This window comes from Pipistrellus kuhlii, unplaced genomic scaffold (assembly GCF_014108245.1).
Source record: "Pipistrellus kuhlii isolate mPipKuh1 unplaced genomic scaffold, mPipKuh1.p scaffold_m20_p_9, whole genome shotgun sequence".
NCBI classification, from domain to species: domain Eukaryota; kingdom Metazoa; phylum Chordata; class Mammalia; order Chiroptera; family Vespertilionidae; genus Pipistrellus; species Pipistrellus kuhlii.
Window position 1 is genome coordinate 33,966,269 of NW_023425595.1, and position 27,002 is coordinate 33,993,270.

Here is a 27,002-nt window from a genome sequence, read left to right on the forward strand (position 1 = left end):
TAATTGACCCTAACTGTCCCCCCGCCCCCCGCCAGCCTGATTGCCCCCAACTGCCCCCTCCCTGTCAGCCTGGTCACCCCCAATTGCCTCCCCCCTCCCTTGCTGGCATTTGATTGTCCTTTACTAACTCCTCTGTTGGCCTGGTTGCCCCACGGCAGGCGTCTGTCTCCCAAATCTCATTTCTTCTCATTGATCTCTTCTGCCAACATTTCAATCAATAATGATCTCTTTTCTCTTCCCAACAAATGTGCCTGCCTCTAGGAACCACTGCCCCTCCCACCCACTCTGGAAAACCCTTCCCTAATTTTGCAATTCTTAGGGATTATAACAAGCACTGCTTTATCCCAGCTGGCATCACTCTACTAAAAATTACTTGTTTATTTCCTTATTGTTCACTGCTCTGTCCCCATTGCCTAAGACAGTGGTCGGCAAACTGTGGCTCGAGCGCCACATGCAGCTCTTTGGCCTCTTGAGTGTGGCTCTTCCACAAAATACCACGTGCAGGCATGCACGTTCAGTGCGATTGAAATTTCGTGGCCCACATGCAGAAATCGGTTTTCAGCTCTCAAAAAAGAAATTTCAATCATTGTACTGCTGATATTTGGTTCTGTTGACTACAGAGTTTGCCGACCACTGGCCTAAGACGTGCCCGGAATAGAATAGGTAACTTGACAAATATTTGTTTAATAAAGATATGAAAGGTCAAGGATTATTTTGCCAATTTATAGGTAGAGAGACTGTGGCTTCTGGAGGTAAGGCGTTTTGCCCTGGGTCATTCACTAAGTGGCCCAGGTAAGATTGGAAACCAGGACTCCAACCACAAACCCTCCGGACCACGCCCATGTTCCTAGCTCCTCCCCTCCGCCTGCTCCCGCTGGCCCCGCCCACTTCTCCTGCGCCGCCTTCGGGACTAGTTTGGCCCTCGGCCGGCCACCGTAGCGCGTCGCCCCGGTTTCCCGGGGAAACGACCGGGATCCGCCGGGTGGGAGGAAAGACGTTTCCCGCCGGCGGGAGCTGCGGTAGTGGCGGCGGCGTTGGGGAGCTCCAGACCATGGCGGACCAGCTTTATCTGGAAAACATAGACGAGTTCGTCACGGACCAGAACAAGATCGTGAGCAGCTGGGGCTGGGGGACGCGGGCGGGCGCGCGCCTGGGGTCCTGGGCCTTGCGAGGGCGGCGGCGGGACCTGACCCCCTCCCTCGGCGTGGGGTCTCGTGGGGGGCGGGACAGGGGAGACAGGTCCCCAAGCTGGTGCCCCCCGGGGAGCGAGAGCTCGCGGGGAGGTCTCGGGGTCCGCCCGCAGGTCCTCGCCCCTCGGGTGGTCGTGCTGGGCGCTGGGCACCGCCTCGGGGCCGCGGAGGGCGGGGCGTTGGTGGTTGATGTTCCTAAGGCGTCCCCACACCTGTCTGAGAAGGTGGTGGGCGTTTAAAGTCAGACTTGTATGTTTTGCACAAAGTGAAAAAAGGTATTAGGTTACCATCTGTATGTTGGTAACCTACCATCTGTAGGTTACCATCTCATCCACTACATTTGGCTGTATATTGCTATAGTCCACTGCAGTTGAGGAGATTGTAACCGGGTTTAAGTGGTTAAGTTGTATAAGCCTCGGACAGTCGGTTTCCTCTTACTGGGAATTTGGTATTGATTCCGGCTTGACCTGTATCCCAGGGAAGGAAGGAGGAAAGATCAAGTGAGACAATGTATGTATGTGCATGCACTGCGGATCCTCACATCATTGCGTTTATGGGCAGTGACCCACCCACAGGTCGGTAGAAAAGGCAGTGGAAGCAGACTGAGGGGCCACATAACTCCTTTATTTGTGGTTGGTCAAGGGCGGGCAGTTTCCCAGTTTAGCAAGAGGTCTGTCTCTTGCTCATGTTTTCTCTCATATACCTCACACTGCCTTTGCCTAACCTGTGTAACACTTTTAATTATTGGAAGCTCAGCATGTAGAACTGGAAGACTTTGCGAGAGAAGAGTAACAGGAGAGGCCAAGGAGGGGTGGAAGGAAGAGCTGGTCTGAGGCCAGGAGTTCCCAATCTAATCTCCTCCACCTCATTCATTCCCTGACCCCCGCACCACCTGTGCCCTTTAATGCTTGTTTGTAAGGCTGCAGCTGTCCTTGAGGTTCTGCTGAGTCCTGCACTTCAAAGTAATCTAGCTTCTGGGTGAGTTTTGGTCTAGTTTTAGGTGGTGGCTCTCAGAAAGGACAGAATATGGAAAGGGCCTTCATGAAACAAGGGAATGTGAGGACAATGAGAGCTTTTTTCCTTGATGTACATTCAGCATTTCTTTTTATATCCTTTGCGTTAATTGGTCTGTGGAACAAACTTCGTACATATCTCCATCCTGCCTGCCCAGATGGATGGTTCTTGGGAAAACTGGGGTGGCATTAATTATAATTGATAAGGCATAATCATCTAAGACTAGGAATCTTTAGGAGCTTTTAGCCCTCTGGAGTTACTTAAATGTTTAAAAAAGTCCTTCTCTTTGCAGGTGACATACAAATGGCTGAGCTATACACTAGGAGTTCATGTTAACCAGGCTAAACAGTAAGTACAGTTAACTACTAATTTTAATCATGTTGGAGTTTTTTGTTTGTTTGTTTTTTTTGTGTATGTGTGTTTTGTTTTGTTTTTTGCTTTGTTTATAGCCTCATAGATAGCCTCTAGGTCAGAACTATTTTTTCCCTGGAAAATGGGAAAGAATACTGTTTTTACTACTTTTGCCTATTATTTAGGAGACAGGTATACCTGTATACAAATGTGTAGTAATAAATTTACTGAATTTATTCATAGTCTTACTCTCTGATTAATGTCACTTCATTATTTTAGATTTATTAAGTGGGCTAGCTAATTCTGTTTACCTCTCAGATTTATATATCTGTTATCTTACATCTTCATTACAGTTTCACACATGCTCCTTAGGCCCATCCCTGAGTGTTATTGAAATACCTCCAGAATGAGGTCAACAGGTGTTTGACACAAGCTGTCTAACAGTATAAGACGGAGGAGAACCTTTTAAGGGAAACCAGAACAGAAATGTTTAGAGTGGCACAGAGCAGTGCCCCTCTTGAATTTTGCTGTTTTATCTTTCCTTGCTGAAAAGGAAAAAAACAAGCTTTTGAATTAACTTCAAAACTTTTTGACTTGCCAGTGTTGTCTATGACCCACTTAATCCCACACCACTCTCTACAGCTCATACTTTAGCCATATGGCCTTTCTGCTCCTCAAATATGCCAAGCCCATTCTCACCCTAGGACATGTACACCATTCCCTCTGTCTGGAATGCTCTGCTCCCAGTTGCCATTATCCTTCAGGTTTCAGCTCACATTTCTTTCTTTTTAAAAAAATATATTTTACTGATTTTTTATAGAGAGGAAGAGAGAGGGATAGAGAGTTAGAAACATCGATGAGAGAGAATCATCCATCAGCTGCCTCTTGCACATCCTCTACTGGGGATGTGCCCGCAACCAAGGTACATGCCCTTGACTGGAATTGAACCCGGGACCTTTCAGTCCACAGGCCGACGCTCTAGCCACTGAGCCATACCGGTTTTGGCCTCAGCTCACATTTCACACATTACTTCTTGAAACAGCTCTCCCCTAATGCTGTATTTCAGGTATCCCCACCCCTCTCTCCCTCTCTGTCATATGTATTTATTTTGTACTTTTTAAAAACACACAAACTTTATTGAGATAGAATTCACATGCCATACAATTCATCCACTGAAAATATATAATTTAGTGGTTTTAGTATATCCAAAGAGTTGTACAGTTAATTTTAGAACATTTTCATCAGCTCCAAAAGGAATCCTGTATTCATTTAGCAGTCACTCACCATTTCCCTGCAATTTTGCCTGCCTCCTCTTCCCCAGTTCTAGGCAACTACTAATATATATACTATATATTTCTGTCTGTAGATTTGCTTATTTGCATTTCATATAAGTGAAACCATGTAATATGTAAACTTGTGTACTTGATTTCTTTCACTTAGCATAATGTTTTCAAGGACTGACCGTGTTGTAGCATATTAGGACCGTAAGTCCTCACTTAACATCATCTGAAACGGCTTCTAAGGAAACTAGTTTCACCATAGGCTAAATAATATAATAAACAAGAGTTAAGTTCCTCCAGTATGTCATCAAACTGAGAATTAAATGACCTTAGTAGATTGAAGACCTGCTGTACTTCATTCCTTTTTATGGCTGAATTATTCCATTATGTGGTGTTACTATTGTATTATAGTTTCTTAGGGCTGCTATAACAAAAGCACTACAAACTTGGTGGTTTAAAATCACAGAATTATGTTGTCTCACAAGTTCTGGAGGCTAGAATTAAGATGTCAGCAAGGCCACACTCCCTCTGAAGCCTGTAGGGAAGGATCCTACCTTGCCTCTTTCTAGCTTTTGGTGGCTTGCTGGCAGTGTTTAGCATTCTTGGCTGCATGACCCCAGCCTCTGCCTTTATGTCACATGGCATTTGTTGTCCCTCTGTGTTTGTTTCTTCACATAGTCAGTTTATAACGATACCACCCTCCTCTAGAATGACTGATTATAAGTGCAAAGATCTCATTTTCAAGTAAGGTCACATTTTGAGGTTCTGGTGGTTAGGAGGTTGACATAACTTTTTTTGGGAACACACTTCAACCCAGCATATATGGATGAACCATATTTTGTTTATCCATTCATCAGATGATGTGCATTTAGGCTGTTTCCACATTTGGGTGTTACAAATAATGTGACTATAAACATTTAAGTATAAGTTTTTGTGGAGACATGTATTCTCAGTTCTCCTAGGATTGGAATTCCTGGATCAGATGACAAATCTATATTTAACATTTTGAAGAACTACCTGATTGTTTCCAAAGTGGTTATGCTATTTAATAATCCCACCAGCAATGTTTGAGGGTTCCAATTTCTCCATATTCTTTTCACCTCTTGATGATCTTTTTTAATTTTAGTCATTCTAATGGGTGTGATGCGGCATCATGGTTTTGATTTGCAATTCCCTAATGACTAATGGTGTTGATCATCTTTTCATGTTCTTAGCCATTGGTATATCTTTGGAGAAATATTTATTCTGATCCTTTGGGTTTTTCATTGGGTTATTTGTGGGCTTTTTATTTTTATTTTTTATTGTTGAGTTGTAAGAGTTTTTTTTAATATATATTCTGGATACTAGACCCTGATCAGACACATGATTTGCAAAAAATTTCTTCCATTCTATGGGTTGTCTTTGTATTTTGTTGATGGTGTTCTTTGAAACACAAAAGTTTTTATTGTTGAAAAAGTCCAATATATTTCTTTCTGTTGCTTGTGTTTTCTTATAGTGTCAAAGAAGGCTTTACCTAACACAAGGTCAAGAAGATTTACTTCTGTTTTATTCAAAGAGTTTAGTAGTTTTAGTTCTTACACCAATAATTATCACTATATTTAAGGTTTTTGTGTATCAGGTGCTTGTTAACATGTTAAAAGTGCCTCAGTCCTCACAATAGGCTACTCTGTCATTTTCAAGTTAGGTGGTGTACAGTGAGAACAACTTATCTCTGCTCCGTGATGTCTGGTGCCTCAGCTGAGAATCCTCAGTGTCTGGAGCTCTGACATCTGTAAGCTTCTTTGTGCCTCGAGTTGATGCTGGCCTTTGGCTGAGGCTGTTGACCAGACATCGCATGTGGTCTGTTTATGTGGCCCGGGCTTCCATCACAGCATGGTGGCTCTGGATAGTCGGACTTCTTACACAGCAGCTTGGGACTGTAAAAGCTAGTATCCCAGTACAAGGCAGATGCTAACTGTCTCAAGGGTCAAGCAGTTTCATGTCCACTTTATTCTTTTGGTTAAAATGAATCACTAGCCCTCTCAGATTCAAGAGGAGGGGAGGGAGTCCACCTCTTTGGGGGGACATAGAAGAGCATGTGGGAGGGGGGCCTTGTTGTAGACATTTTTGGAAAAAACAGTATGCCACATCGTACCTTTAGTGCTTGGCACATAATAGGCACTAATAGATATTTGTTGAATATTAAGAATTATGCTAGATATTTTCACAAATATTTATCTCACATAATCTCATTTACAATCCAGTGTAATGCATGTTATCAATCTCTCTTTCCAGTTGAGAAAATTGAGACTTGAGTGTCCTGTCACCTTTTCTTATTTTACCTATAGTATAAGTAGTTATTTTATTTTATTTTTAAAAAAATATATTTTATTGATTTTTTACAGAGAGGAGGAGAGAGGGATAGAGAGTTAGAGACGTCGATGAGAGAGAAACATCGACCAGCTGCCTCTTGCACACCCCTACCGGGGATGTGCCTGCAACCAATGTACATGCCCTTGACCAGAATCGAATCTCGGACCTTTCAGTGCCCAGACCGACGCTCTACCACTGATCCAAACTGGTTTCTGCATAAGTAGTTATTTTTAACATTTGAAATATTCTCGTTCTATTTTTTAAATTTTTATTGAATTTATTGTAGTTACATTGATTAATAAGATGATATAGGTTTCAGGTGTACATTGTATTGTGTGTTCACCACCCAAAGTCAAGTCTCCTGTTACTATTTATGCCCCCCTTTATCCTCTACTACCTCCCCCTCTTCCCCGTGGAAATGATCATATCGTTGTCTGTGTCTTTAATTTTGTGTGTGTTTTTTGTGGTTTGTTTTTTGCTTAATCCCTTTGCTTTTTTCACCTAATCCTCAACTCCCCTCCTCTCTCAGCTGCCAGTCTATTCTCTGTATCTATGAGTCTATTTCTATTTTGCTTGTTATTTTATTTGGTTCATTAGATTCCACATATGAGGGAAATACTGTATTTGTCTTTCTCTGATTGGCTTTTTCTATAGTGGAAGCATGTAAAGCACATGTGTCAAACACAAGGCCCGCGGGCCAAATCCGTCCCGCCAGGCCTTGCAATGTGGCCCGCACCGTGCTGTCATCACTGCACTCCGCTGCGTTTCCATCACAATGACAGTTTATGACTGTTCAGTAAACCATTCGGCCTGCGATTTAGGCTGGATTTTAGATTTTGGCCCCTTCTCTGATTGAGTTCGATACCCCTAATGTAAAGTATCATTGCTGGCACTGAAGGCAGTGATTGGGCCTGCTTGGTACTGATTTGCTTGGATTTATTAAGAAGTGTTTTTTTTCCCCCAGTTCTTACTATATATTTAGTATTATTTTAGGCTCATAAAACAGCAAACCTCTTAGACAAGGTCCTTTTCATCATTGATATATACAAGATAATTTCAAGTTGTAAAAATACTGTGAAGGAATTAAATAGGGTTAGGGGAAGCAGTATCCCTATACACTGTCTTTGTCCTGGGAAAAATTATGGGTGGAACGGACCAGGAGGGAAATTAATACATTAAAATGAGATAATAGTTAATCATATTTGTAGGAAGGGCATCTTATAAGAATTCATATATATTTGCACTTATTTAAGATTATTTTGCATATTTTGTGTAATCAAATTAGATAACATGTTTTAGAGACCGTCTGCAGAATGACATTTTTCAAAAAGAGTTTGTGCAGTTTTGACCTCCCTGTTAAAGACCTGGAGTTGATTTGGAGAGAGAAATACTTAGAGGATGTTTGTGATGGTAGAGTTGTAGATAAAAGATTTAGTCAGCAAGTTTGAGAGCATATTGGGCATGGTACCTGTCTATCATTTCTTCTATTATGGTCCTAACTACCATAAGTAAACCAAAATATTCATGAATTTGTGTTAGCTTATTTTCCCTAATGCACTTGCTGCATGGAAGGAAACACTAAAGAGAACAAGACAGAGCGATCAATAAAAATGCTAAATATGGCCAATTTTGTCCTTAAGGAGCTTGTAGCCTACTAGGGGTGGCAGATATATAAACAATTAGAAAACAGTGGGGAAAGTGCTTTAATAACAGATATGGGATAGACTCTGTTAGAGCTTAGATGGAGGGGTGTCCTGCTGGCCTGGGTTTTAGGGAAGGCTTCACATAGGAGGTGATAATTGAGCTGCTTCTGGATAAGGAATTAGGTAGATGAGGTCTGGGCAGAGCATTCCAGGCAGAAGAAAGGGAATACAAAGGAGCAGTGGGAACTGCAGAATGTTTCGTGATGTTACTGGGCAGGGGACCTGGCCCGGAACATGTCTGCCTGCCAGGGCCAGCCTGCAGTGTGGGCTCTTGACTTCGTGCAGTGAAAATTTCACAGCGTGAGTCCAGGCGCATCTGTTAAAGCTGAGAACAGTGAACTAAGGAAGAGCTCAGCATGGCAAAAGCAAAGGAGAGCCTAGGCTGGGCTGCTCTAGCTCACTGGGAGGTCAGAGGAAAGGGGGCTTTGGAGACAGGCTCAGGGGTTAGCCATTTCCCATTACTTACCTCAATCAGAGAAGGGGCCAAAATCTAAAATCCAGCCTAAATCGCGGGCCGAATGGTTTACTGAACAGTCATAAACGGTCATTGTGATGGAAACGCAGCGGAGTGCAGTGATGACAGCGCCGTGCGGGCCACATTGCAAGGCCTGGCGGGATGGATTTGGCCCGCGGGCCTTGTGTTTGACACATGTGACTTACCTGGTTGCAAGTCCTTTGGGGACCCTTACCGTTTAGGAGATGCGTGCCTCTTGGGGAAGAGGAGGAGAACGGGGAAGGCGAGGGGGTGCTCCCCAAAGGGGGGAGCATGAGCGGGGTCCTTTGTCTTCAGGGTTTTTCTCTGTTGTAGGTGGGAATCTTAGGAGAGGTCTCAGGAGAGGGTTTTAGTAGAATATTCACTAATTTTCTAAGTGTGCTTCATCAGGGTCACGTTCTTACTGATTGGTCAGTACCAGGGCAGGCGGTTGTTAGTCATTACAATTGGTCCTGATGTCATCCACCTGATTTTGCTGCTTTCTAGGCTTGGAGCTGAAATACACCTGAGGCCTAGGAAGGTGACCTTCTGTATCTGGCTGTAAATTGCTTTCCCAGTTTGTTCAGCTATCTGCCTCAGTTTACCCACTCCACTTGCCAAGGAATCTTCCTAGCTCCTTACTGTGCTGCCTCAGTAAGGCTGACAATAGTGTGAGTGTGAGAGAATGATGAGAGAGATGGGGGTCCAGAACAAGAATCGTCTTGCTAGGGAGTTGGAGTTGATGTAGAACTACTGAAAAATTTTGATGAAAGTATAATACTAAAGGCAAGAATACCAACTACTTTTTCAACATCATGTAATGACTAACCAGCATCTGAGACTTAACAAACCCCAAAAGCTAACTCCTGTTTTCCGTCTCCAGCATTTACTTCTGCTTTTCTACATCTCGGAGAATGACAACTTTATTCTTTGAGCTAGTTAGTTCAATCATTCATAACTACTTTTTCTCTTATACCCATCAGGAAATACTGTTGTTTTTCCCTTTATGTCCTCCCAGAATTTTCCCACTAATTTACTACTTTCATTGGGGCCACCCTCGTCTGAGCCGCCATCATCTCTAGCCAGGGTTACTGCAGTAGCCTCCAGACTACTCTCCCTGCTTCCGTCCTTACCCATCACCAGTGTATTTTACACACAGCAGTCAGAGTGGACCCTTCTTAAAAGTGAGGTCATAGTATTTCTGCTCTAAACCTTCTGATGACTTCCTTGCTTCCATTTCTACATAGGGCCACAAAGCCCTGGCACTTGGCTGTCTGTGCCACCACTATTCTTCCTTATTCTGCTTCAGCACACTTGCCTCCTTTCTGTTCTTCCGACCTTGCCTACACTCTTGCCTCAGAACCTTTGTATATGCTGTTCTCTCTGCCTGGAACATTATTCCCCAAGATATCCACAGTGGTGACTCCCTCACTCCCTGCAGGGCTCCGCTCACGAGGCCTTTCTTAATCACCTTCTATAAAACTAGAAGTCCCATGCACGAAGGTTTGTGCAAGAATGGGCCTTCCTTCCCCTGGCTGCTGGCACCCCTTCGCTCTGGCCGGAGCCACCCTTCTGCCTTCCCATGCTGCCCAGAGGCCCGGAGCGGCTGGGGTGGTGCAGAACAGCTGCGACATAAGTGTCCCACCCCTGGCCACTCGGTGCCTGTGCATGCAAATTAACCTGCCATCTTTGCTGGGTTTATTTGCATACTCCTGATTGGCTGATAGGTGTCGCAAAGGTAGAGTCATTTAGCATGTTGCTCTTTTATTAGTGTAGATAGCAGAAGTTCTTCTCAGGCACTCTCTAATCTTGCTTTTCCCTCTATAGATTTGCTACCATTCAATATATATTTACTTATTTGTTTGTCTCTCTTTTCTGCAGTGTAAGGTCTAAAAGGTTAGGAACTTTGCTTTGTTATTGCTCTCTCCCTAAAGCACAGAACATGAACTGGCCACTCAGTAAAATTTTGTTAACCTAATGACTTGATTTGCATTTTCCTGTGGCAGCCTTGTGGATAATGAAGGGTAAGGGGTGCAGAATTGACACTTGGGCCGAAACCAGTTGGACTCAGTGGATAGAGCGTCGGCCTGCAGACTGAAGGGTCCTGGGTTCGATTCCGGTCAGGGGCACATACCTTGGTTGTGGGCACATCCCCCGTGGGGGGTGTGCAAGAGGCAGCTGATCGATGATTCTCTCTCATCGATGTTTCTAACTCTCTATCCCTCTCTCTTCCTCTCTGTGAAAAATCAATAAAATATATTAAAAAAAAGAAAAGAAAAAAATAATTGACACTTGGAATTGAAATAGTCCAGTCAAGAGATTTAAAGGGCATGGAATCAAGAATTACTTGGGAAGGAGAATTGACTAGATTTGGCAACTCACTGGAAAGGGAGAAGTGAAGGATAATGACTCCCAGATTTCTGGCTTGGGTGGCTTAGGCAGATGTTGTCAGGAATTACTGAAGCCATGGGGATGAATGAAATAGACCAACCATCCTGGTCGGCCCAGGACTGTTGATTTTAGCACCAGAAGTCTGTGCCTCAGGAAACCTCTCAAATCCAGGCAAACCCAGATGATTGGTCACTAATATACAGAGTAAAAAGATAGCTAAAGACAGATCTTTGACTATTATAGAAAAGGAGGAGTTAATCAAGCCTGTGCGGGAAATGGAGCAGGGCAGTTTGAGGGGTGGGTAGCAGGGGACTCATTAGGGCACAGGATTATGGAAGCTAAGAGAGCAGATGCTTGAAGAAGAGAGTGGTCAACAGGATAGGGTTGAGTTTCCCTTGGAATTTTTGAGTTAGAGTTTCTAGTTGTTCTTGGCAGAAGTATGACATATTATAGAGAATCTGTATATATTTCTTGAAATAAAAGATAGAAATGATATATCTCTTGTTGTTTTTGTTAATCTGTGAGTTACTGAGGGGAGCCAACCTCTGATACTTGTTGGATCATAAGGATAAAATGAATTTAGGGATGTTACTGAAAGCAACATTATTTCTACAGCAAGTGTTTGACAGTCTCGGTTTAATGGATACTCTGAGCACTGGGCAGTGGGAGTAAGCTGTTCATTCTGCAGTTCTGAAAGAGTATTGAATCAATGATTATAAAACTGGAGTTTCAAAGCTGGACATTTGTGATCAGCGGTTCTTAATGTTTTAGGGTCCTCTTGAGGAACTTTTGAGGACCCTGAACTGTCTCCCTGCATAGAGGCACATTTTACCTCCCAGTTTGAGGGGTAAAGGGTTATAGATGGCCATGGAATCCCATGGTGAAAGAATCACTAATCTGTCTAGTACCCTCCTGTTTATACCTCAGGATATTAACCTGTTAACTGAGCGGGACCTATAAATACGTCAAACGTAAACAATATCGGGAACGGGTAGGACGTATGAATACGTCCTTGAAATACTATATGTTGTGCCCCGAGAGAGACGGTATATATTTTTTGTAATTTTTTAAAAAAAATATTTTATTGATTTTTTACAGAGAGGAAGGAAAGGGGAGGGATAGAGAGTTAGAAATATTGATGAGATGAGAGAGAAACATGGATCAGCTGCCTCTTGCACACCCCCCACTGGGGATGTGCCGGCAACCAAGGTACATGCCCTTGACCGGAATCGAACCCGGGACCTTTAGGTCGGAAGGCCGACGCTCTATCCACTGAGCCAAATCAGTTTCGGCTATTTTTTGTAATCTTTATCATTGTTTGTAAAATTTATAATTTTTTAATTCGACGTGTCCATTTTTTTTTTTGTCGGTATTCTTTTCTATTTTTTTTGTAATTTTGTATTTTCCTTTGTGCTTTATATATATAAATAAACAAAAATATATATACATTTAATTTATTTTCATTAAGTATAAATAAAAAAAATAATATGAAATTACGTCCTCCTGGCGTGACATACTGACACGTCCTAGTGAAAGAGTACGCCCCCGTTGCAGGTTGCGTCATTAAAAAGGGAACTCCCCGATTAACAGGTTAAGAGGCCTAGAAAAATTAACTTATCCAGAATCACATAGTGACTGAACTTATTCTTGGTTGAGTGTTCTATTCATTATATGTCACCGGTTTATTGCAGGTTCACTCTCTGGGCCTACTACTAGATTTCTTTTATTTCAGTTATGAACTGGGTCACTGTGCCAACTCAGTAAGTGACCCCAGTCTAACTCTCTTTCCATAGACTGAGCAAAAATTCTGTAGAAAATTTGATGAACTGCCAGATTTAATATACCTAACTTTCAAGTCACAAATTAAAAGTTGATGAGGTAAAAAAAAAGCTCTTACTAATGGCTTTATTGTGCCTTTTGTTTGGAACAGGATGCTGTATGATTATGTTGAAAGAAAGCGAAAGGAAAATTCAGGAGCCCAACTGCATGTCACCTATTTAGTGTCTGGCAGTCTTGTTCAGAACGGACATGTGGTAAGTTCTCAGAATCTTATAATGAGCTTAAATATGTTTGAGCCATCAACTGTTAAATAACATGGAGTGGGGGAAAGGGGAACACATTTTTAGTATTGTGGAAGTTTTGAAAAGCTACCTGTAGGTGATTATTTTGAATTTTAGACTAAACTTAAAATTCTGAGAAGATTTGGTTATATCTTGGCTGTGATGCAAAGGCTATAATATTATTAGCAATTTTTCTAGGCAGCAAGACATTAGGAGACTGCTTCTGTTACTTCTCTTTTTTCCTGTTGAAGATGTATTAGGGCAGTGGTCGGCTAACTGCGGCTCTGGCCCCTTGAGTGTTCTAAAGCCACTTCTTCAAAATAGACTCGCCCAGGCTGAAAACCGAAGTCTGCGCGTGGGCCACGAAGTTTCATTCGCACTGTACGTGCGCACCTGCACGTGGTATTCTGTGGAAGAGCCACATGCAAGGGGTCAAAGAGCCACATGTGGCTCATGAGCTGCGGTTTGCCGACCACTGTATTAGGGAAAAATTCTAAGTGTTCACATATCTTCTGGAGCAGAATATAAGGTTAAGAATTTATGTTTTAAGATCAAGTTTTAGATTTTTATTCTAAGACACTTAAGCAGAGGTTCTTAGTTGGGAACTTTGCATGGTCTTTGGGATTCAGGAGATGCCTGGAAAAAACCCTGAAAGTGCATTTACTAGTAGATTGTGTTCCTCAGTGCATTTTTTGAGGCCATTTTTCAAAACGATGTGTAACCGATATCAGTTAAAAAACTTCTATGCTGTGGCTTGCTTATAAAGGCCTTTTATTTTTAAATTTAAGATGGAATTTAAGTTCTGCCAATATTTCTTTCTAAGCAGCAGAATGCTTCCAAATGAAATCTTTAGAATCCTAATATAAAAAATACACTGAGAGTAGGGTGCCGTAGTTGAAGAGATTGTGAGGATTTTGAAGCCCTGTACTCACCCCCCTCAGCCCCATAGGAACCCTTAGAATGACCGACCACGTGTGGATGATGTTACCCTTTTTTTCCCTGAAGAGAGCCTTCCTATGGGAAGGCAGAATATTAAGCACAATTTCAGGTTTTGTTCTTTTTAATTTCTTCTTTAAGTTTTAAGTGTTTCTAGAAAGAAAAAGATACATTAGAGACTTTGTATGGATTTTTAACAATACTGCTTATTTTTCCAGTGACCGTGATCATTGTAAAAAATGTTTAATGAGCCAAAACCGGTTTGGCTCAGTGGAGAGAGCGTCGGCCTGAGGACTGAAAGGTCCCGGGTTCGATTCCGGTCAAGGGCATGTACCTGGGTTGCAGGCACATCCCCAGTAGGGGGTGTGCAGGAGGCAGCTGATTGATGATTCTCTCTCATCGATGTTTCTAACTCTCTATCTCTCTCCTTTCCTCTCTGTAAAAAATCAATAAAATATATATTTTTTAAAAATGTTTAGTGATACATAGAAAGTAAAAGCTTCCCTGTAATCTCATGCCTGAGAGTCTCCTAAAGAACTATTTGCAGATTTCAGTGGGACATTTGGTTGGTTCCTTTTGTGTTGTTAGAGGTTGTCACCCTGATCTATCCTTTATGAAATTCCCTACCAGCTTTTTTCATCTAATGATTTTTCCTGAGATTGGATTTTTATTATTGCCTAGATCATTAATTCACAAAATGGTGGTACTCTACTTCTGTCATTCTTTCTGCATGCTGGAATTTTTTAAAAGAAGAACTTGTTCTCACTAACCAGCCATATTTTTCCTTTTTTCTAACTGCAAAAAAGCCAGGGGGCTCACCCTCAGCCAGGATCTGGGTTTGTGCATACTGAACTTACTCCTGCGTCCTCCTTTTAATGGGAACCAACTGAATTGGAGCTCTGGTCTGGTGTGTGTTGTTTTAGCATCTGAAAGCTAGTATTTCCACTGAGTTGTTTTTATGCATTTTTTAATTTTTACTTTTTAAATTTTTTTATTTTTTAAATATATTTTATTGATTTTTTACAGAGAGGAAGGGAGAGAGATAGAGAGCTAGAAACATCGATGAGAGAGAAACATCCACCAGCTGCCTCTTGTACACCCCCTACCGGGTATATGCCCGCAACCAAGGTACATGCCCTTGACCGGAATCGAACTCGGGACCTTTCAGTCTGCAGACCGATGCTCTGCCACTGAGCCAAACAGGTTTTGGCGTTTATGCATTTTTAATATCCCAAGAAGCAGCAGATAGTCAAACTGAGCTCCCTGGGTTGTCCAAATTTTTTCCTGAGGATAGAAATTATCTTAGGGCTCTTACTACAAAGTTGCATAGGTTTGAGTGGTTAGTTCCTAATGCTTTTTTTTCTCTTAAGCTCTGTAATTTTTATTATACAGCTTTGCAGAATATGACATTTTTAAGAATGCCTGTTTTGTTCAGATTTACAATTACATTTTTTTAAAGAAGGCTATTTGATTTTATATTGCTCTTTTATGATGTGAATTTTGGTGGCTCCTATAGTAACATAAATATGTGTCCACTTTAGCTAAATATATATGATTTAGAAAAGCAAATCCAATATTTTTAGTAACAATATGATTACTGAAAATGGTTTCACTTCTTTGTAGTTGTTTTTGTCTGTAGGCTATATCCTATTGGAGATAAACAATCAGTCTGTTTCAGAATCACTTGAAATAATTCCTCTCTGTAGTTAAACCACCAACTAGTTATATTCATATTACCCTCCTTTTTAAAATAATTTTCATACATTACATCGTATTTTGCATTTTGCTTTTTTTACTTAATAGTAGATCCTGAGCGTCACTCCATAATAGTTACAGAAATATTCTGCATTCTTTTTACAGCCACATGATCCTACATCCTATATAATAAAAGCCTAATATGCAAATTGTCCCCTCCACCAGGAGTTCAACCAGGTGGTGGGGTCAGCAGCCCTGGTGGCAGGCAGCCAGGGGAAGGGAGACCCCACCCCCTTGCTGGCAGCTGCTAGGGACCCTACCCTTGCACAGATTTTGTGTACTGGGCCTCTAGTTAATAGACATTCCTTAGTTCAGTGGTTGGCAAACTCATTAGTCAGCAGAGCCAAATATCAACAGTACAACGATTGAAATTTCTTTTGAGAGCCAAATTTTTTAAACTTAAACTTCTTCTAACGCCACTTCTTCAAAATAAACTCACCCAGGCCATGGTATTTTGTGAAAGAGGCACACCCAAGGGGCCAAAGAGCTGCATGTGGCTCACGAGCCGCAGTTTGCCGACCATGGCCTTAGTTTATTCAGCTGTCCTTTATTGATAGTTCTTTGAGTTATTTATAATCTTTGGCTATTACTAATAGTGCTATAGTGAATAGCTCAGTGTGTATGTATTCTCTATATTTTTTGCCAGTGTGTTTAAAGGTTACATTCCTAGAAGTAGGATGTTTTGTACTTTGTTGGGTATTGCCAAATACCTCTTCATTCCTAGCAGCAATGTTACGTGAATGCCTGTTTCCACACAGCACTTGTCATATGTTTCGGGGTTATTTGCATTTCTTTTTCTGTGAACTGTCTGTTCATACATCTTGCTCATTTTTTAAAGGATTACTAGTGTTTGTTTTCTCTCTTTTAGAAGCCATATATTAACCCTTTGTGATGTAACAGACATTTTTTTCTATGTTATCATTTGTCTTTGTACTTTGGTTAAAGTTTTTATTTATTGTTTTTATCTAAAAGTTGGTTGTCAGTTTTTATGGATTATTTTCATTATTTTTGAATTTTGAGTTGTAGTTAGGAAACTTCTCCATTCTCAGATTGTATTGGTTTATTGAAGAATTCACTCATATTTTCTTCTAGTGCTTATATAATTTTATTCATTCATTTGTTTGTTTTTAATCCTCAGCCAACGATATTTTTCCATTGATTTTGTTAGAGTGAGAGAGAGAGGGAAAGACACAGAGAAATATCGATGTGAGAGAAACACATCGATTAGTTGCCTGGGCCAGGGAAGAGTCTGCAACCTAGGTACATGCCCTTAACTGGAATCGAACTCCAGATCCTTCGGTCTGCAAGCTGACGCTCTATCCACTAAGCCAAACTGACTAGGGCTGATTTCATTCTTTATATTTAGATCTCAGATCCATTACGAATTTATTGTTTGTTTGGTGTGAGAGACATCCAATTTTTATTGGGTTCTATGTGATTAAACTAATTCTCATTACATTATCAATTAAAAAGTTCTCTTTCCTTTGCACTGATTTGCGATGTGGGTTTTAAAAAAATTGTATTGATATTTATATTCTATCACTTTTCTTAACCTCATTGAGAAGTTTTAATATAAGCAAGTTAAAATGAGTATAACTATTAAACTGTAACAATATATTTTCAGGGATACTTAATGTTCCTAATTTTATATTCAAGCGCAATTGAATTTTTGGCTAGGAAACTTTAAAATTGCAAGTTACACTTAACATTAATGAAGTGTTATTTCCTTACAGTGCCACAAGGTTGCAGTAGTGAGAGAAGATAAATTGGAAGGTAGGTGTTTTAGCAATTTAGCAAGTTTTTACTCTTATGGCATCAATGTAGGTACACTAAAAAGAAAAAAATCTGCCTCTAACATTTGCATACAATATAGTTAGCTATTTAACTGAAGATCTGTATATGCTTTTTATAAGTAGTTTCTGAAACATTAAAATATACTACATCTGCCTAACTTCCCTCTTTTAAGGTCAATAGCTGCTAACATTTATAAAGCACTTTCATCACAGGATTTCAAAACTCGTGACAGACATACAAAAAACTTTCATGAATACCATATGGAGCACCTCATCAACTGTAAAAAGACAGTAGTCTCTAAATGTGTTCTATAACAGTTTTATTGATAGAAAAAACATCTTTTCTAAAATCAGAAAGACTTAATATAATTTCTAAATTAAATTTGTCTACCTGTTTCAAAACTATGCTATTGTTCTATTTTTAAAAAACTAAATTCAGAGGAATTGTATAATAGTCAATGGGCTCCACATGATCTTGGACTTATGCCTCAAGACAAAAGCAGCATTATTGTACTTTAAAAAAAATTATTTAAAAAAAAAAATCGGTACTCAAGAATATTTTTTCAGTTGATTTTTAGAGTGAAAGGAAGGGTGGAGGAGGAGGGAAAGAGGAAAGGAGGGGGAAGATAGAGGAGAAAGGGAGGAGGGAAGGAGGGACAGAGAGAGAAAAAAAGAAACATCATTGTGAGAGAGACCATTGATTGGTTGCCTCCCACATACGCCCAGATCGGGGGTGGGGAGGGAACCCACAGCAGAGGTACATGCTTTTGATATGGAATTGAACCCTCAACACTTGGGTCCACAGGCTGACCCTCCAACCACTGAGCCAAACCAGCCAGGGCTACACAATTATACTTTATAAAATAAGACTCATGCTGGTAGAGTCGTTTTATTACAAATTAATATGATGTATTCAGGGTGGTGGAGTTGGCTACTTCTTTCTTTCTGAGTTCCCACATTGGTAGGCAAAGCAAGATCCATTCAGTTGATACATAATGAGTGTATACTCTGTATCAAGCTCTGGGCCAGTCACTAGAGACTTGGAACAAGTTAGGCATAGTCCCTTCCTTTATGGGACCTCAAATTTGTTCCTATGATGTTCTTTTGTGTTTTTCCTTTGCATACTTGCAAAGTATTTGTTATAGAGTTGCTTTCTCGTTATATGCTAGAGTGTAAGACTCTTTCCTGGCTGAAAAAAAAAAATCACGGTCATCATCAATCATTCATTAGTATTTACTAAGTGTCCACTGGATGAGTGATACCCTCACAGGTGCTGTGCTTACAACTGACTCACCACCACCACCTACCTTGTCATAATGTCCCTGTTGGAGACAGAAGAGATGATGTTATACTGTATACTAGTATGTGGCTATTTGGCCTTTTAGAGCTTTTTGGACCACCACAGATTGTAAATGGTTTTAATGCAGAAGGGTTTCTTGTTAAAGTCCTCACATGCTATGAAGGTTGTGTGTTAACAGTCTGCTTTTCCTGTTGACTTGTAGCAGTGAAGTCCAAGCTAGCTGTGACTGCCAGCGTCCATGTGTACAGCATCCAGAAAGCCATGCTAAAGGACAGTGGGCCTCTGTTCAATACCGACTATGACATCCTTAAAAGCAACTTGCAGAACTGCAGCAAGTGAGCTCCTTAATGTTCCTTGTGGGCTTCTTTACGAATTGATTTTGTAAGATGTTTACACAGTGGCTGCCTCTTAAGAGTGAATGCCAAGTCTAGTAAAACCCCATTTATCTTGCAGTAAGACACATGCCTGGTTTTATTAGTACATCATAAGGTGAAAAATAGCAGCCACAACCCATATTGAAAACCCCAGTGGACTTCCCATAAATCTATTTCTCATGTATTTATCCTGTCACTGTCACCAGAAATGTTTGTTGTGCCCCCTCATTACTCCTTTACCCTCGTCTCTGCTGGTCTAAATTCTGCCCATCTTTTAAGAACCAGTTCAAACTTCAAAAAACTATTCCTAATTTGATATCCCCCTACCTCCCATCCAAGAGCAATTGATCCTCCATAGCCAGTATTGATCTTGTTCATCTTTGATATCCTTCATAGCACAGGGAAGTGATGAACTACAATGCATGTGGGTTTTGAGAATTGGTGGTCCTGAGCTTCAGTTGTGGCTTTGCTGCTTCATACTCCTCATGGCTTTGGACAAATTACTTAAACGCTTTGAGATTTGGTTTCTTCATCTTTAAATTAGATATAGTAATTTAAATTAGATATAGTAATGCCTACTTTGTGGGGTTATATTGAAGGTTCAGGTTAGTTCCCCAGATACATGTTGAATGCCTACTACTTGGATAGATGCTAAGAAAGATAACTTAAATTCATTCAATGAAGATCTGATGTGTACCTACAACATGCTCCACTCTACAGAGTGAATATGGCCCAGTGCCTGCTTAATGTTCTGGTCAAATGGGATGAAGATAGAGATTTTGGAATCAGAGAAAATAGGTAATTAATTGGGTAGACATAGTCACACAGAGAATGTATAGAATGAAAGAAGGACAGAAAGTAAAACTCTAGGTCATAATTACTAGCTGTGTTAACCTTGGGCACTTTAACCTCTTTGTGCTTCAGTTTCCTCATCAGCAAAATGAAGCTAACCAGCCTGACAGGGCTGTAGAGCATGAAATGAATTAAAATATGTACAATGCTTAGTACTGCGCTTGGCACATAGTAAGCACTTTTTAAGTGATAGCCATTTTTAACGGATTCTCAGAAAAAAAGGGGGTCTGAGAGGGAGCAGCTAGAGATAAGAGGAAAATTACAAGAATATGTGGAATTCTAAAGGCTAAGGAAAGAGTTTCAAGAAGGAGGGACTGGTTGATAATATCAAACCTCGCTGAGAAGCTAAGTAAAATGGGAACTGAAAAATGTCCACTGGATTTAGTGATGCTCTTGGAAAGAGCATTTTCAGTGAAGTGACCAGATTCTGGTCAGCTGAGTCAATATAGATAACTCTTTCTAGAAAACATGACTACCAGTATAAAATGGGAAAAGAGGGAGGTAGCTAAGGAGGAATTGAGACTAAGGAAAGACATACACAGTTTTAAAGTTGAGAGTGCCTTGAACTTGTATTGTTAGGAAAGAGCCATAAAAGAGGAAATGGTTGAAAATACTAGGGAGATGAGATAACTGATAGAGGACAAATAGAGATAGAATTGCCAAACACAATTTCTGTAAGTTCTGTGAAAATCAAGAACGTGTTTATTTTGTTAACCACTCTACCCACAATGGTGCCTGGCAGATGATAAGCATTCAATAAATAATTGTTGAATGAACTAATGTTTAAACCTTAGTTCTTTTACTTTAGTTTAGAATCTTCAGTGTAATAGGCATACAAATATGTGCTAAATATGTAACTGAAGAACAATCATTTATAAGTCTGTGTCTTCTAGGGAAAGATTATAGGAAAAAATACCTGATACATTTATGTAAATTATATTAGATTTCAAAAATAGTCTATTAAAATTCAGTCATGGTATGTCAAGCTTTAAAAATTATTTCTTCTGATGTATTAAGTAAGTAAGCAAACAAGAATAAAGGTGACTCAAATGTTCAAAAAAATTGCACAGGGACCTCTAAAATAAAGATGGCAAGTAGAAATGTGGTAATAGCAAGCACTTTAATGAAACTTTACTTCAATACTTAAAGTAGCTTTGGTAAAAATGTGAAGAATTTATCTCCAATAAAGAAGTTTAGTATTTGGTCCTGAGAATTATGGGCCAACTGAGATCTGACTCATTGTTTCATGTGTTTTTAAGAAGTGCTGTGACAGGAAGAAAGTTGAAATTTTAGGATTGAGCAGATTCTTCTCTCTTCGGACGAGTTCCCAGTTTAGTTTGGTCTCTTCCTCTTTGCCAATTCCTGGTCCTGACCCTAAGGTGTGGAATGTAGACCAAATGGAGAAAGGTTGTCTTGGGGCCAACTTTAGATGTTGACGGTGAAATAAAACATTGCTCTTTTCCTTCTACATGGAAGCACTGCAAGGCCAGAGACGTAGAGTTGTGGGTGAAAGGAAATGATTTCCGTCTGTTCATAATTCTGATGCACAAAATATTTGTGTTAATGTAGGATTTACTAACGTGGACCACAATAAATCAGTGGAAGATTTTTGGAACTGTAAATTCTAGCTTTGGGGCTGTTCAATCTGAAGTTACTTTTGAAATGAAATGATTTATCAGGGTTGTTTCTCCCGCGGCCCCCCCCACCCCCCCCTCCCCTTACGCCAGTTATTCTAGCAGTTAATCTTAAATCTGTGCCTGGTTGATCTCTAAGATAATTGCTTTCATCACATAGTTTAACCTCCATCTTCTCCCATCCCAACTTGAAGTGAAGACGGGAGAGAAGCCAGAAGCCTCACTTTCAGTGGCTTAAATAATCATTCTTTCAGTATATATTTCCTGACACTTTTATATGCCAGGTCTTATGCTGACTACCTGAAATACAAATGATGAATAGTACGTTTCCCTAACTTCAAGGAACTCTTACATACCCACAGTAAGCAAAAGACTGGGAAATAAAATGTTCTTTGTTAGGAAGACTTGGGGAACTTTGCTTTTTAAGTGTAGCCATTTGAGAAGGCTAGATCAGTTATCCATTCACAATGTGGAATATTACATTATGGATTTGTGTGAAACAGGCATTTCTACAATGAATGTTCCCTTTTAATATCCATTCAAACAGTTCCAAATTTATGCACTTGGCTTTGGACATACTTTTCTGGTGCTGTTAGTTGGTGGTATTAGAAATTATTAGCAACCAATTGTTAAAGACCACAGGTCATAAGAAGCAATGCTGTGTGTTCCCAGCTTCTTCCATGTTTTATTTTTATTAAAAATTTTTTTTTGTTTATTGATTTTAGAGAGAGAGAGAGGCAGGGGGGATTTGTTGTTCCATCTATTGGTGCATTCATTGGTTGTGGTTGCTTCTTATGTGTGCCCGACCAGAGATCAAACTCGTACCTTAGCGAATCTGGATGATGTTCCAAACAATTGAATGATGTGAGCAGGTGCTTCTTTCATATTTTTCCCCTTAGTATATTTTTATTGGTTTCAGAAAGGAAGGGAGACAGAGAGAGAAACATCAATGATAAGAGAATCATTGATTGACTGCCTTCTGCACACTCCCTAACTGGGGATCAAACCAGCTATGGCTTCTTACATGTTTTAATCATGACCCACTCTGGCTAGGAGAGTTGCCAGGAAATTTGTTAATATTTGGAGCTCTTAATTTTGAATCAGTCAATATTTATTGCATGCAGTAAATAATTAAAAACGAGGATTATTATAATTTGGTTTCCCAAGTATGGTGAAACTACTAATCTTTTATTATTGTTTGATATATTCTCACTATTTAGAATTAGGATGCTTTTTTCTTTTAAAAAAAATATATTTTATTGATTTTTTTTACAGAGAGGAAGGGAGAGGGATAGAGAGCCAGAAACATCGATGAGAGAGAAACATCGACCAGTTGCCTCCTGCACATCCCCTATTGGGGATGTGCCCGCAACCAAGGTACATGCTCTTGACTGGAATCGAACCTGGGACCTTTCAGTCCACAGGCCGATGCTCTATCCACTGAGCCAAACTAGTTTTGGCAGGATGCTTTTTTCAAAAGAGAATATTTAATGCTAGATTCCATATCCTAGGGTTTTTTGTTTTGTTTTGATTTTTATAAGAATTTATTTGAACCAAATTGACAACATGCTGGGGAGCAAGATCTCAAATCCTCTTCTATTCTACTTTTGATTCCAAACCTAGTCTTGTTACCAGCTAGATATATCGATATAATCTAAGACAGGTCACTGGCTTCTCTCTAATATTTATCTGAATGAGTGTTCTGCTCAAAATAATTCCTAAAATTCATTCTAGTTCTCATATTTTCTCCTTTAATAGTGTTAAGCTTAAAAAGTATTACACTGAAGAAGCAAGAGTTTGAAAGTAAGGTTCGATATTGACATTAACGTAACATTTCTGTCTCAGGTTTAGTGCCATACAGTGTGCAGCTGCAGTTCCTAGAGCTTCTGAAACCTCGTCTTCTGAAAAGTTTGAGCAGTCAAATCTTCAGGTATCAAGTGAAACACAAGCCACTAGTGAGCTGACTGCCAACGGTCATGGCCCACCTACTTCCAAACAGATTCCCCACCAACCTAAAGGAATTATGGGAATGTTTGCCTCTAAAGCTGCTTCTAAAAGCCAAGATACCAACAAGGAAACCAAAACGGAAGCTAAAGAGGTAACAAATGTAAGTCTTCCATAAAGGTATGCCTTTCAACTCAGATGGGTAACTAGAAAAGCAATCGTAGTTCCAGTGGTGGTAGTTTGATTATATAAGGGTCTGATATTTAGTTCTACTTTATACTTCAGCTTGAATCCTTAATTCTTGATATTTTCATATGAAACAGTCTTTTTCTTTTGATAATGCTTCTCACTAAGCCTTGAGCTACTAAATGGTGGAACCAGCATCAAATTCACTTGTGATGATTACAAATGTAATATTTTGCAGGTTTTTCCCTATCATGTATCATACAGTCTCTGACCTATTTTAATTTTGTCAAACTAAGTAGTTTTTAAATTCAGTCAAAATTTTAGAAACATTTATGGTTAATCCTATCTAATAAAGAGAGAATATGCTAATTGATTCTCATGTTGTCACAAAGATGGCGGCACCCACAGCCACTAAGGAGGGAATATGCTAATTGACTGTCCCGCCCTCAAAGATGGCTGCACCCAGTCCCCTCAGCCCCACTGGGGTGGCAGGTGTGCAGCAAGGCCCGGCTGCTCCATGTGCCTGCCTCTGGAGTCCCCCAGTCCCTTCAGCTGCCCAGCCGCTGAAGTGCAGGCAAGCCTCGGATGTCAGCTGCCCAGCCGCCTAGGGCCGGCTTGAGGCACAGGCAAGCCTTGGATGGCAGCTGCACAGCTTCCCAGGGCTGCCCCGAGGTGCAGGCAAGCCTTGAATGGCAGCTGCCAGAGCCACCCGAGGCTCAGGTAACCATGGCCGGCTGAGGCTTGTGCTGCCACCAGCGGCAGCAGCAGAGGCATGATGGGGGGGCATCACCTCCTGATCACCAGGTCGCCTCCTGCCCCTGAGGGCTCTCAGACTGTGAGAGGGTCAGGCCGGGCTGAGGGAACCCCTCTGTAGTGCATGAATTTTCATGTACTGGGCCTCTAGTAATTTTATAAGAACTGTGAGAACCTAAGCTTTGGAGATTAATACTGATATTGGTGGGTCTGGATTTATTCTTATATCTAATGCATACATGTTTGGCATGATTATATAGACTGAACCATCATGACAGTGTGCTCTACTGTTGAAGAAAGTTTATCGGAGACATATTTTGAACAGCAGCCTAAACACTAAGAAAAAAATTGTGTTTTCTCTTTCTATACTTTTAGGCATCTTCAGCAAGCAGCAAGGCACCAGGGAAAGGGACTGTGATGAGCAATTTTTTTGGAAAAGCTGCTATGAGTAAGCATGTTCTTACCTTCTTTTTGAATACTAATATATTAATCCTATATAATAAAGATGTAATTTGCAGATGTTTGTTAAGCTATGAAGCATAATGACTGACTGCATAATGACCAGATCATGGATCAGCAGGAGAGTAGGTCAGTGAGCTACAAGCGGGCAGCAGAGAGCAACAGGAGGGGGCAGGTTAGCAAGCTAAGAGGGGGAGGCCAGGGGGGCAGAGGGAGCTACAGAGGGCAGCAGAGAGCTACAGGAGTAGGCAGGGCAGCAAGCTATGAGGGGAGGCCGGGGCAGGGGGGGGGGCCGGAGTGGAAGCTACAGGAGGGCGGGGGAGCAGGCAGAGAGCTACTGGAGGGCAGCAGTGAGTTACTGGTGCACATATTTGTGCACAGGGCTATAAGTCTCTCTCTCTCTCTCTCTCTCATCTGTCTGTTTATCTATCTATCTATCTATCTATCTATCTATCTATGCCTAAGCCACTATCGCAACCTAATGGATGACTGAACAAGCTTTGTGAGGTGACTAGATCGGTAGGGGGGTTAGTGAGGGGCGACCAAACGACCGAGCAGCAGGCTGCATGGGGTGACCAGACCTGCGGGGGGTGGGGGGGGAGTTGGGGGTGACCAAACTAGCGGGGGGAGGAGGCTGTAAGGGCAACTAGGCCAGCCGGGGCAGGGGGAGGGCAGTTAGAGGCGATCAGGCAGTCAGGCAGGTGAGCAGTTAGGAGCCAGTGGTCCCAGGCAGTCGGACATCCCCCTTAGGGTCCCAGATTGGAGAGGGTGCAAGCTGGGCTGAAGTGACCTTCTCTCTACCCCTCCCCCCTTCCCCCACACGAATTTCGTTTACTGTGCCTCTAGTATTATAAAAATAATTTACAACCTATCTGCGATGAAAGCCTGCTTTACCCATCTGGGACACTACCATGTAGCATTCCTGGATCTTCGCATCAGTTTTCAATATATTAATGAAGTTAACCCAACTGGAATAGTGGATTTTATGAGTGAGTTTGGTTCAGTTTAGATTCTTCGGAGCAGTGGTCGCCAACCTTTCGGACCTACGGACCATCAGTTGGCGACTGCTGGTTTGGAGTGTAGTTTACTATTCCTATTTTTACCTCCTGCCTTGAAAAGAAAAAGATATTGTTTTATAGAGCTCTTGTAAATGGGAATTAAAACAAAAGGGAGGCTTGCTGGTTAAGTAGTACAGTGTTGAGGTGTGACCATTACTATCCCTATCTCCCACGGGGCTGCACAAACAAAGCTTTAGCCTTTCTTTAGTTATTTTTGCAGATTAGACTTCAGTGTGAATTAGAAGTGCTCAGATAGGGATCTAAAGTGGCCATTTAAAATTTTCTCCTCTATTAAATTAAAAAACAACAATTTCTTTCATATGGAAGGAACCAATAGTCCCATATTTTCATACTTATGTCAAGTAAACATCCCCTGAGGGTATGTGGCAAAATATCAGGAAGAACGTAGGAGTTGCAGGATAATTATAGCACAGTTTTTTGGAGTGTCAGTTTTATAAAGATTTTGTGGAGAAGCATTTTATTAGGGGCCTATGCAAGCAAAATTAGAATTCTGCTTTTCTGTGATGGTCAAATTGGTGGTTGGGAGAGGGGTTGGTATGATAGTGTTTTATTTGTCATAAAAGCTATCCAAGAACATTTTTGTGTTCTGAAAGCATATGGAAAATTTGATACTTTCAGGATATTGGGAAGCACAATTGTATTCTTGCAAGTACAGTGAACAAGGAGGGCTACCTACTTCTATGAAGACACATCGTGCTAATGTCATTAGCCGGTACAGCTGGTACTGCTCTGCCCACTGTACCCAATTAGATTATGTGGTTTCTTGGCAACCTCAGTGAGGTTCACATGTTTGCTTTTTATGCGTCTTAACCTTAATAACCAGTGAATTTTTTAAATACCTATTTTTATTTATTTTAGAGAAGAAGGGAGAGGGAAAGAGAGATAGAAACATCAATGATGAGAGAGAATCATTGATTGCTGCCTCCTGCATGCCCTCCTCTGAGGATTGAGCCCGAAACTCAGGCCTATGCCCTGACCTCTTCATTCATAGGTTGATGCTCATCCACTGAGCCACACTGGCGGGGTGAATTTTTAAATTATTTTTAAAATACGTAAAATGTGAATATTTGCTAATTGTAAAAAAATAAAATAAAAATCAGCTGCCTCTTCGAGAAAATACCAAA

The 27,002-nt window shown here is 40.9% G+C and overlaps 1 protein-coding gene across 5 annotated transcripts in view; it reads left to right on the forward strand.

The window, feature by feature from the left end:
* Positions 1-931: 931 nt before the first annotated feature.
* POLD3 (DNA polymerase delta 3, accessory subunit) overlaps positions 932-27,002 on the forward strand; it is a 46,853-nt gene continuing 20,782 nt past the window's right edge. Inside the window, exons 1-7 of one of the 5 annotated variants that reach the window (XM_036427153.2) lie at positions 932-1,111; positions 2,497-2,552; positions 12,684-12,786; positions 17,238-17,277; positions 18,800-18,932; positions 23,303-23,564; positions 24,716-24,788. In XM_036427153.2, the coding sequence (XP_036283046.1) occupies positions 1,052-1,111; positions 2,497-2,552; positions 12,684-12,786; positions 17,238-17,277; positions 18,800-18,932; positions 23,303-23,564; positions 24,716-24,788 (727 nt within the window). In that variant the 5' untranslated portion in view covers positions 932-1,051. The remainder of the gene's footprint in view (positions 1,112-2,496; positions 2,553-12,683; positions 12,787-17,237; positions 17,278-18,799; positions 18,933-23,302; positions 23,565-24,715; positions 24,789-27,002) is intronic. The other 4 variants (XM_036427150.2, XM_036427152.2, XM_036427154.2 and 1 more) reach the window with 4 other exon arrangements.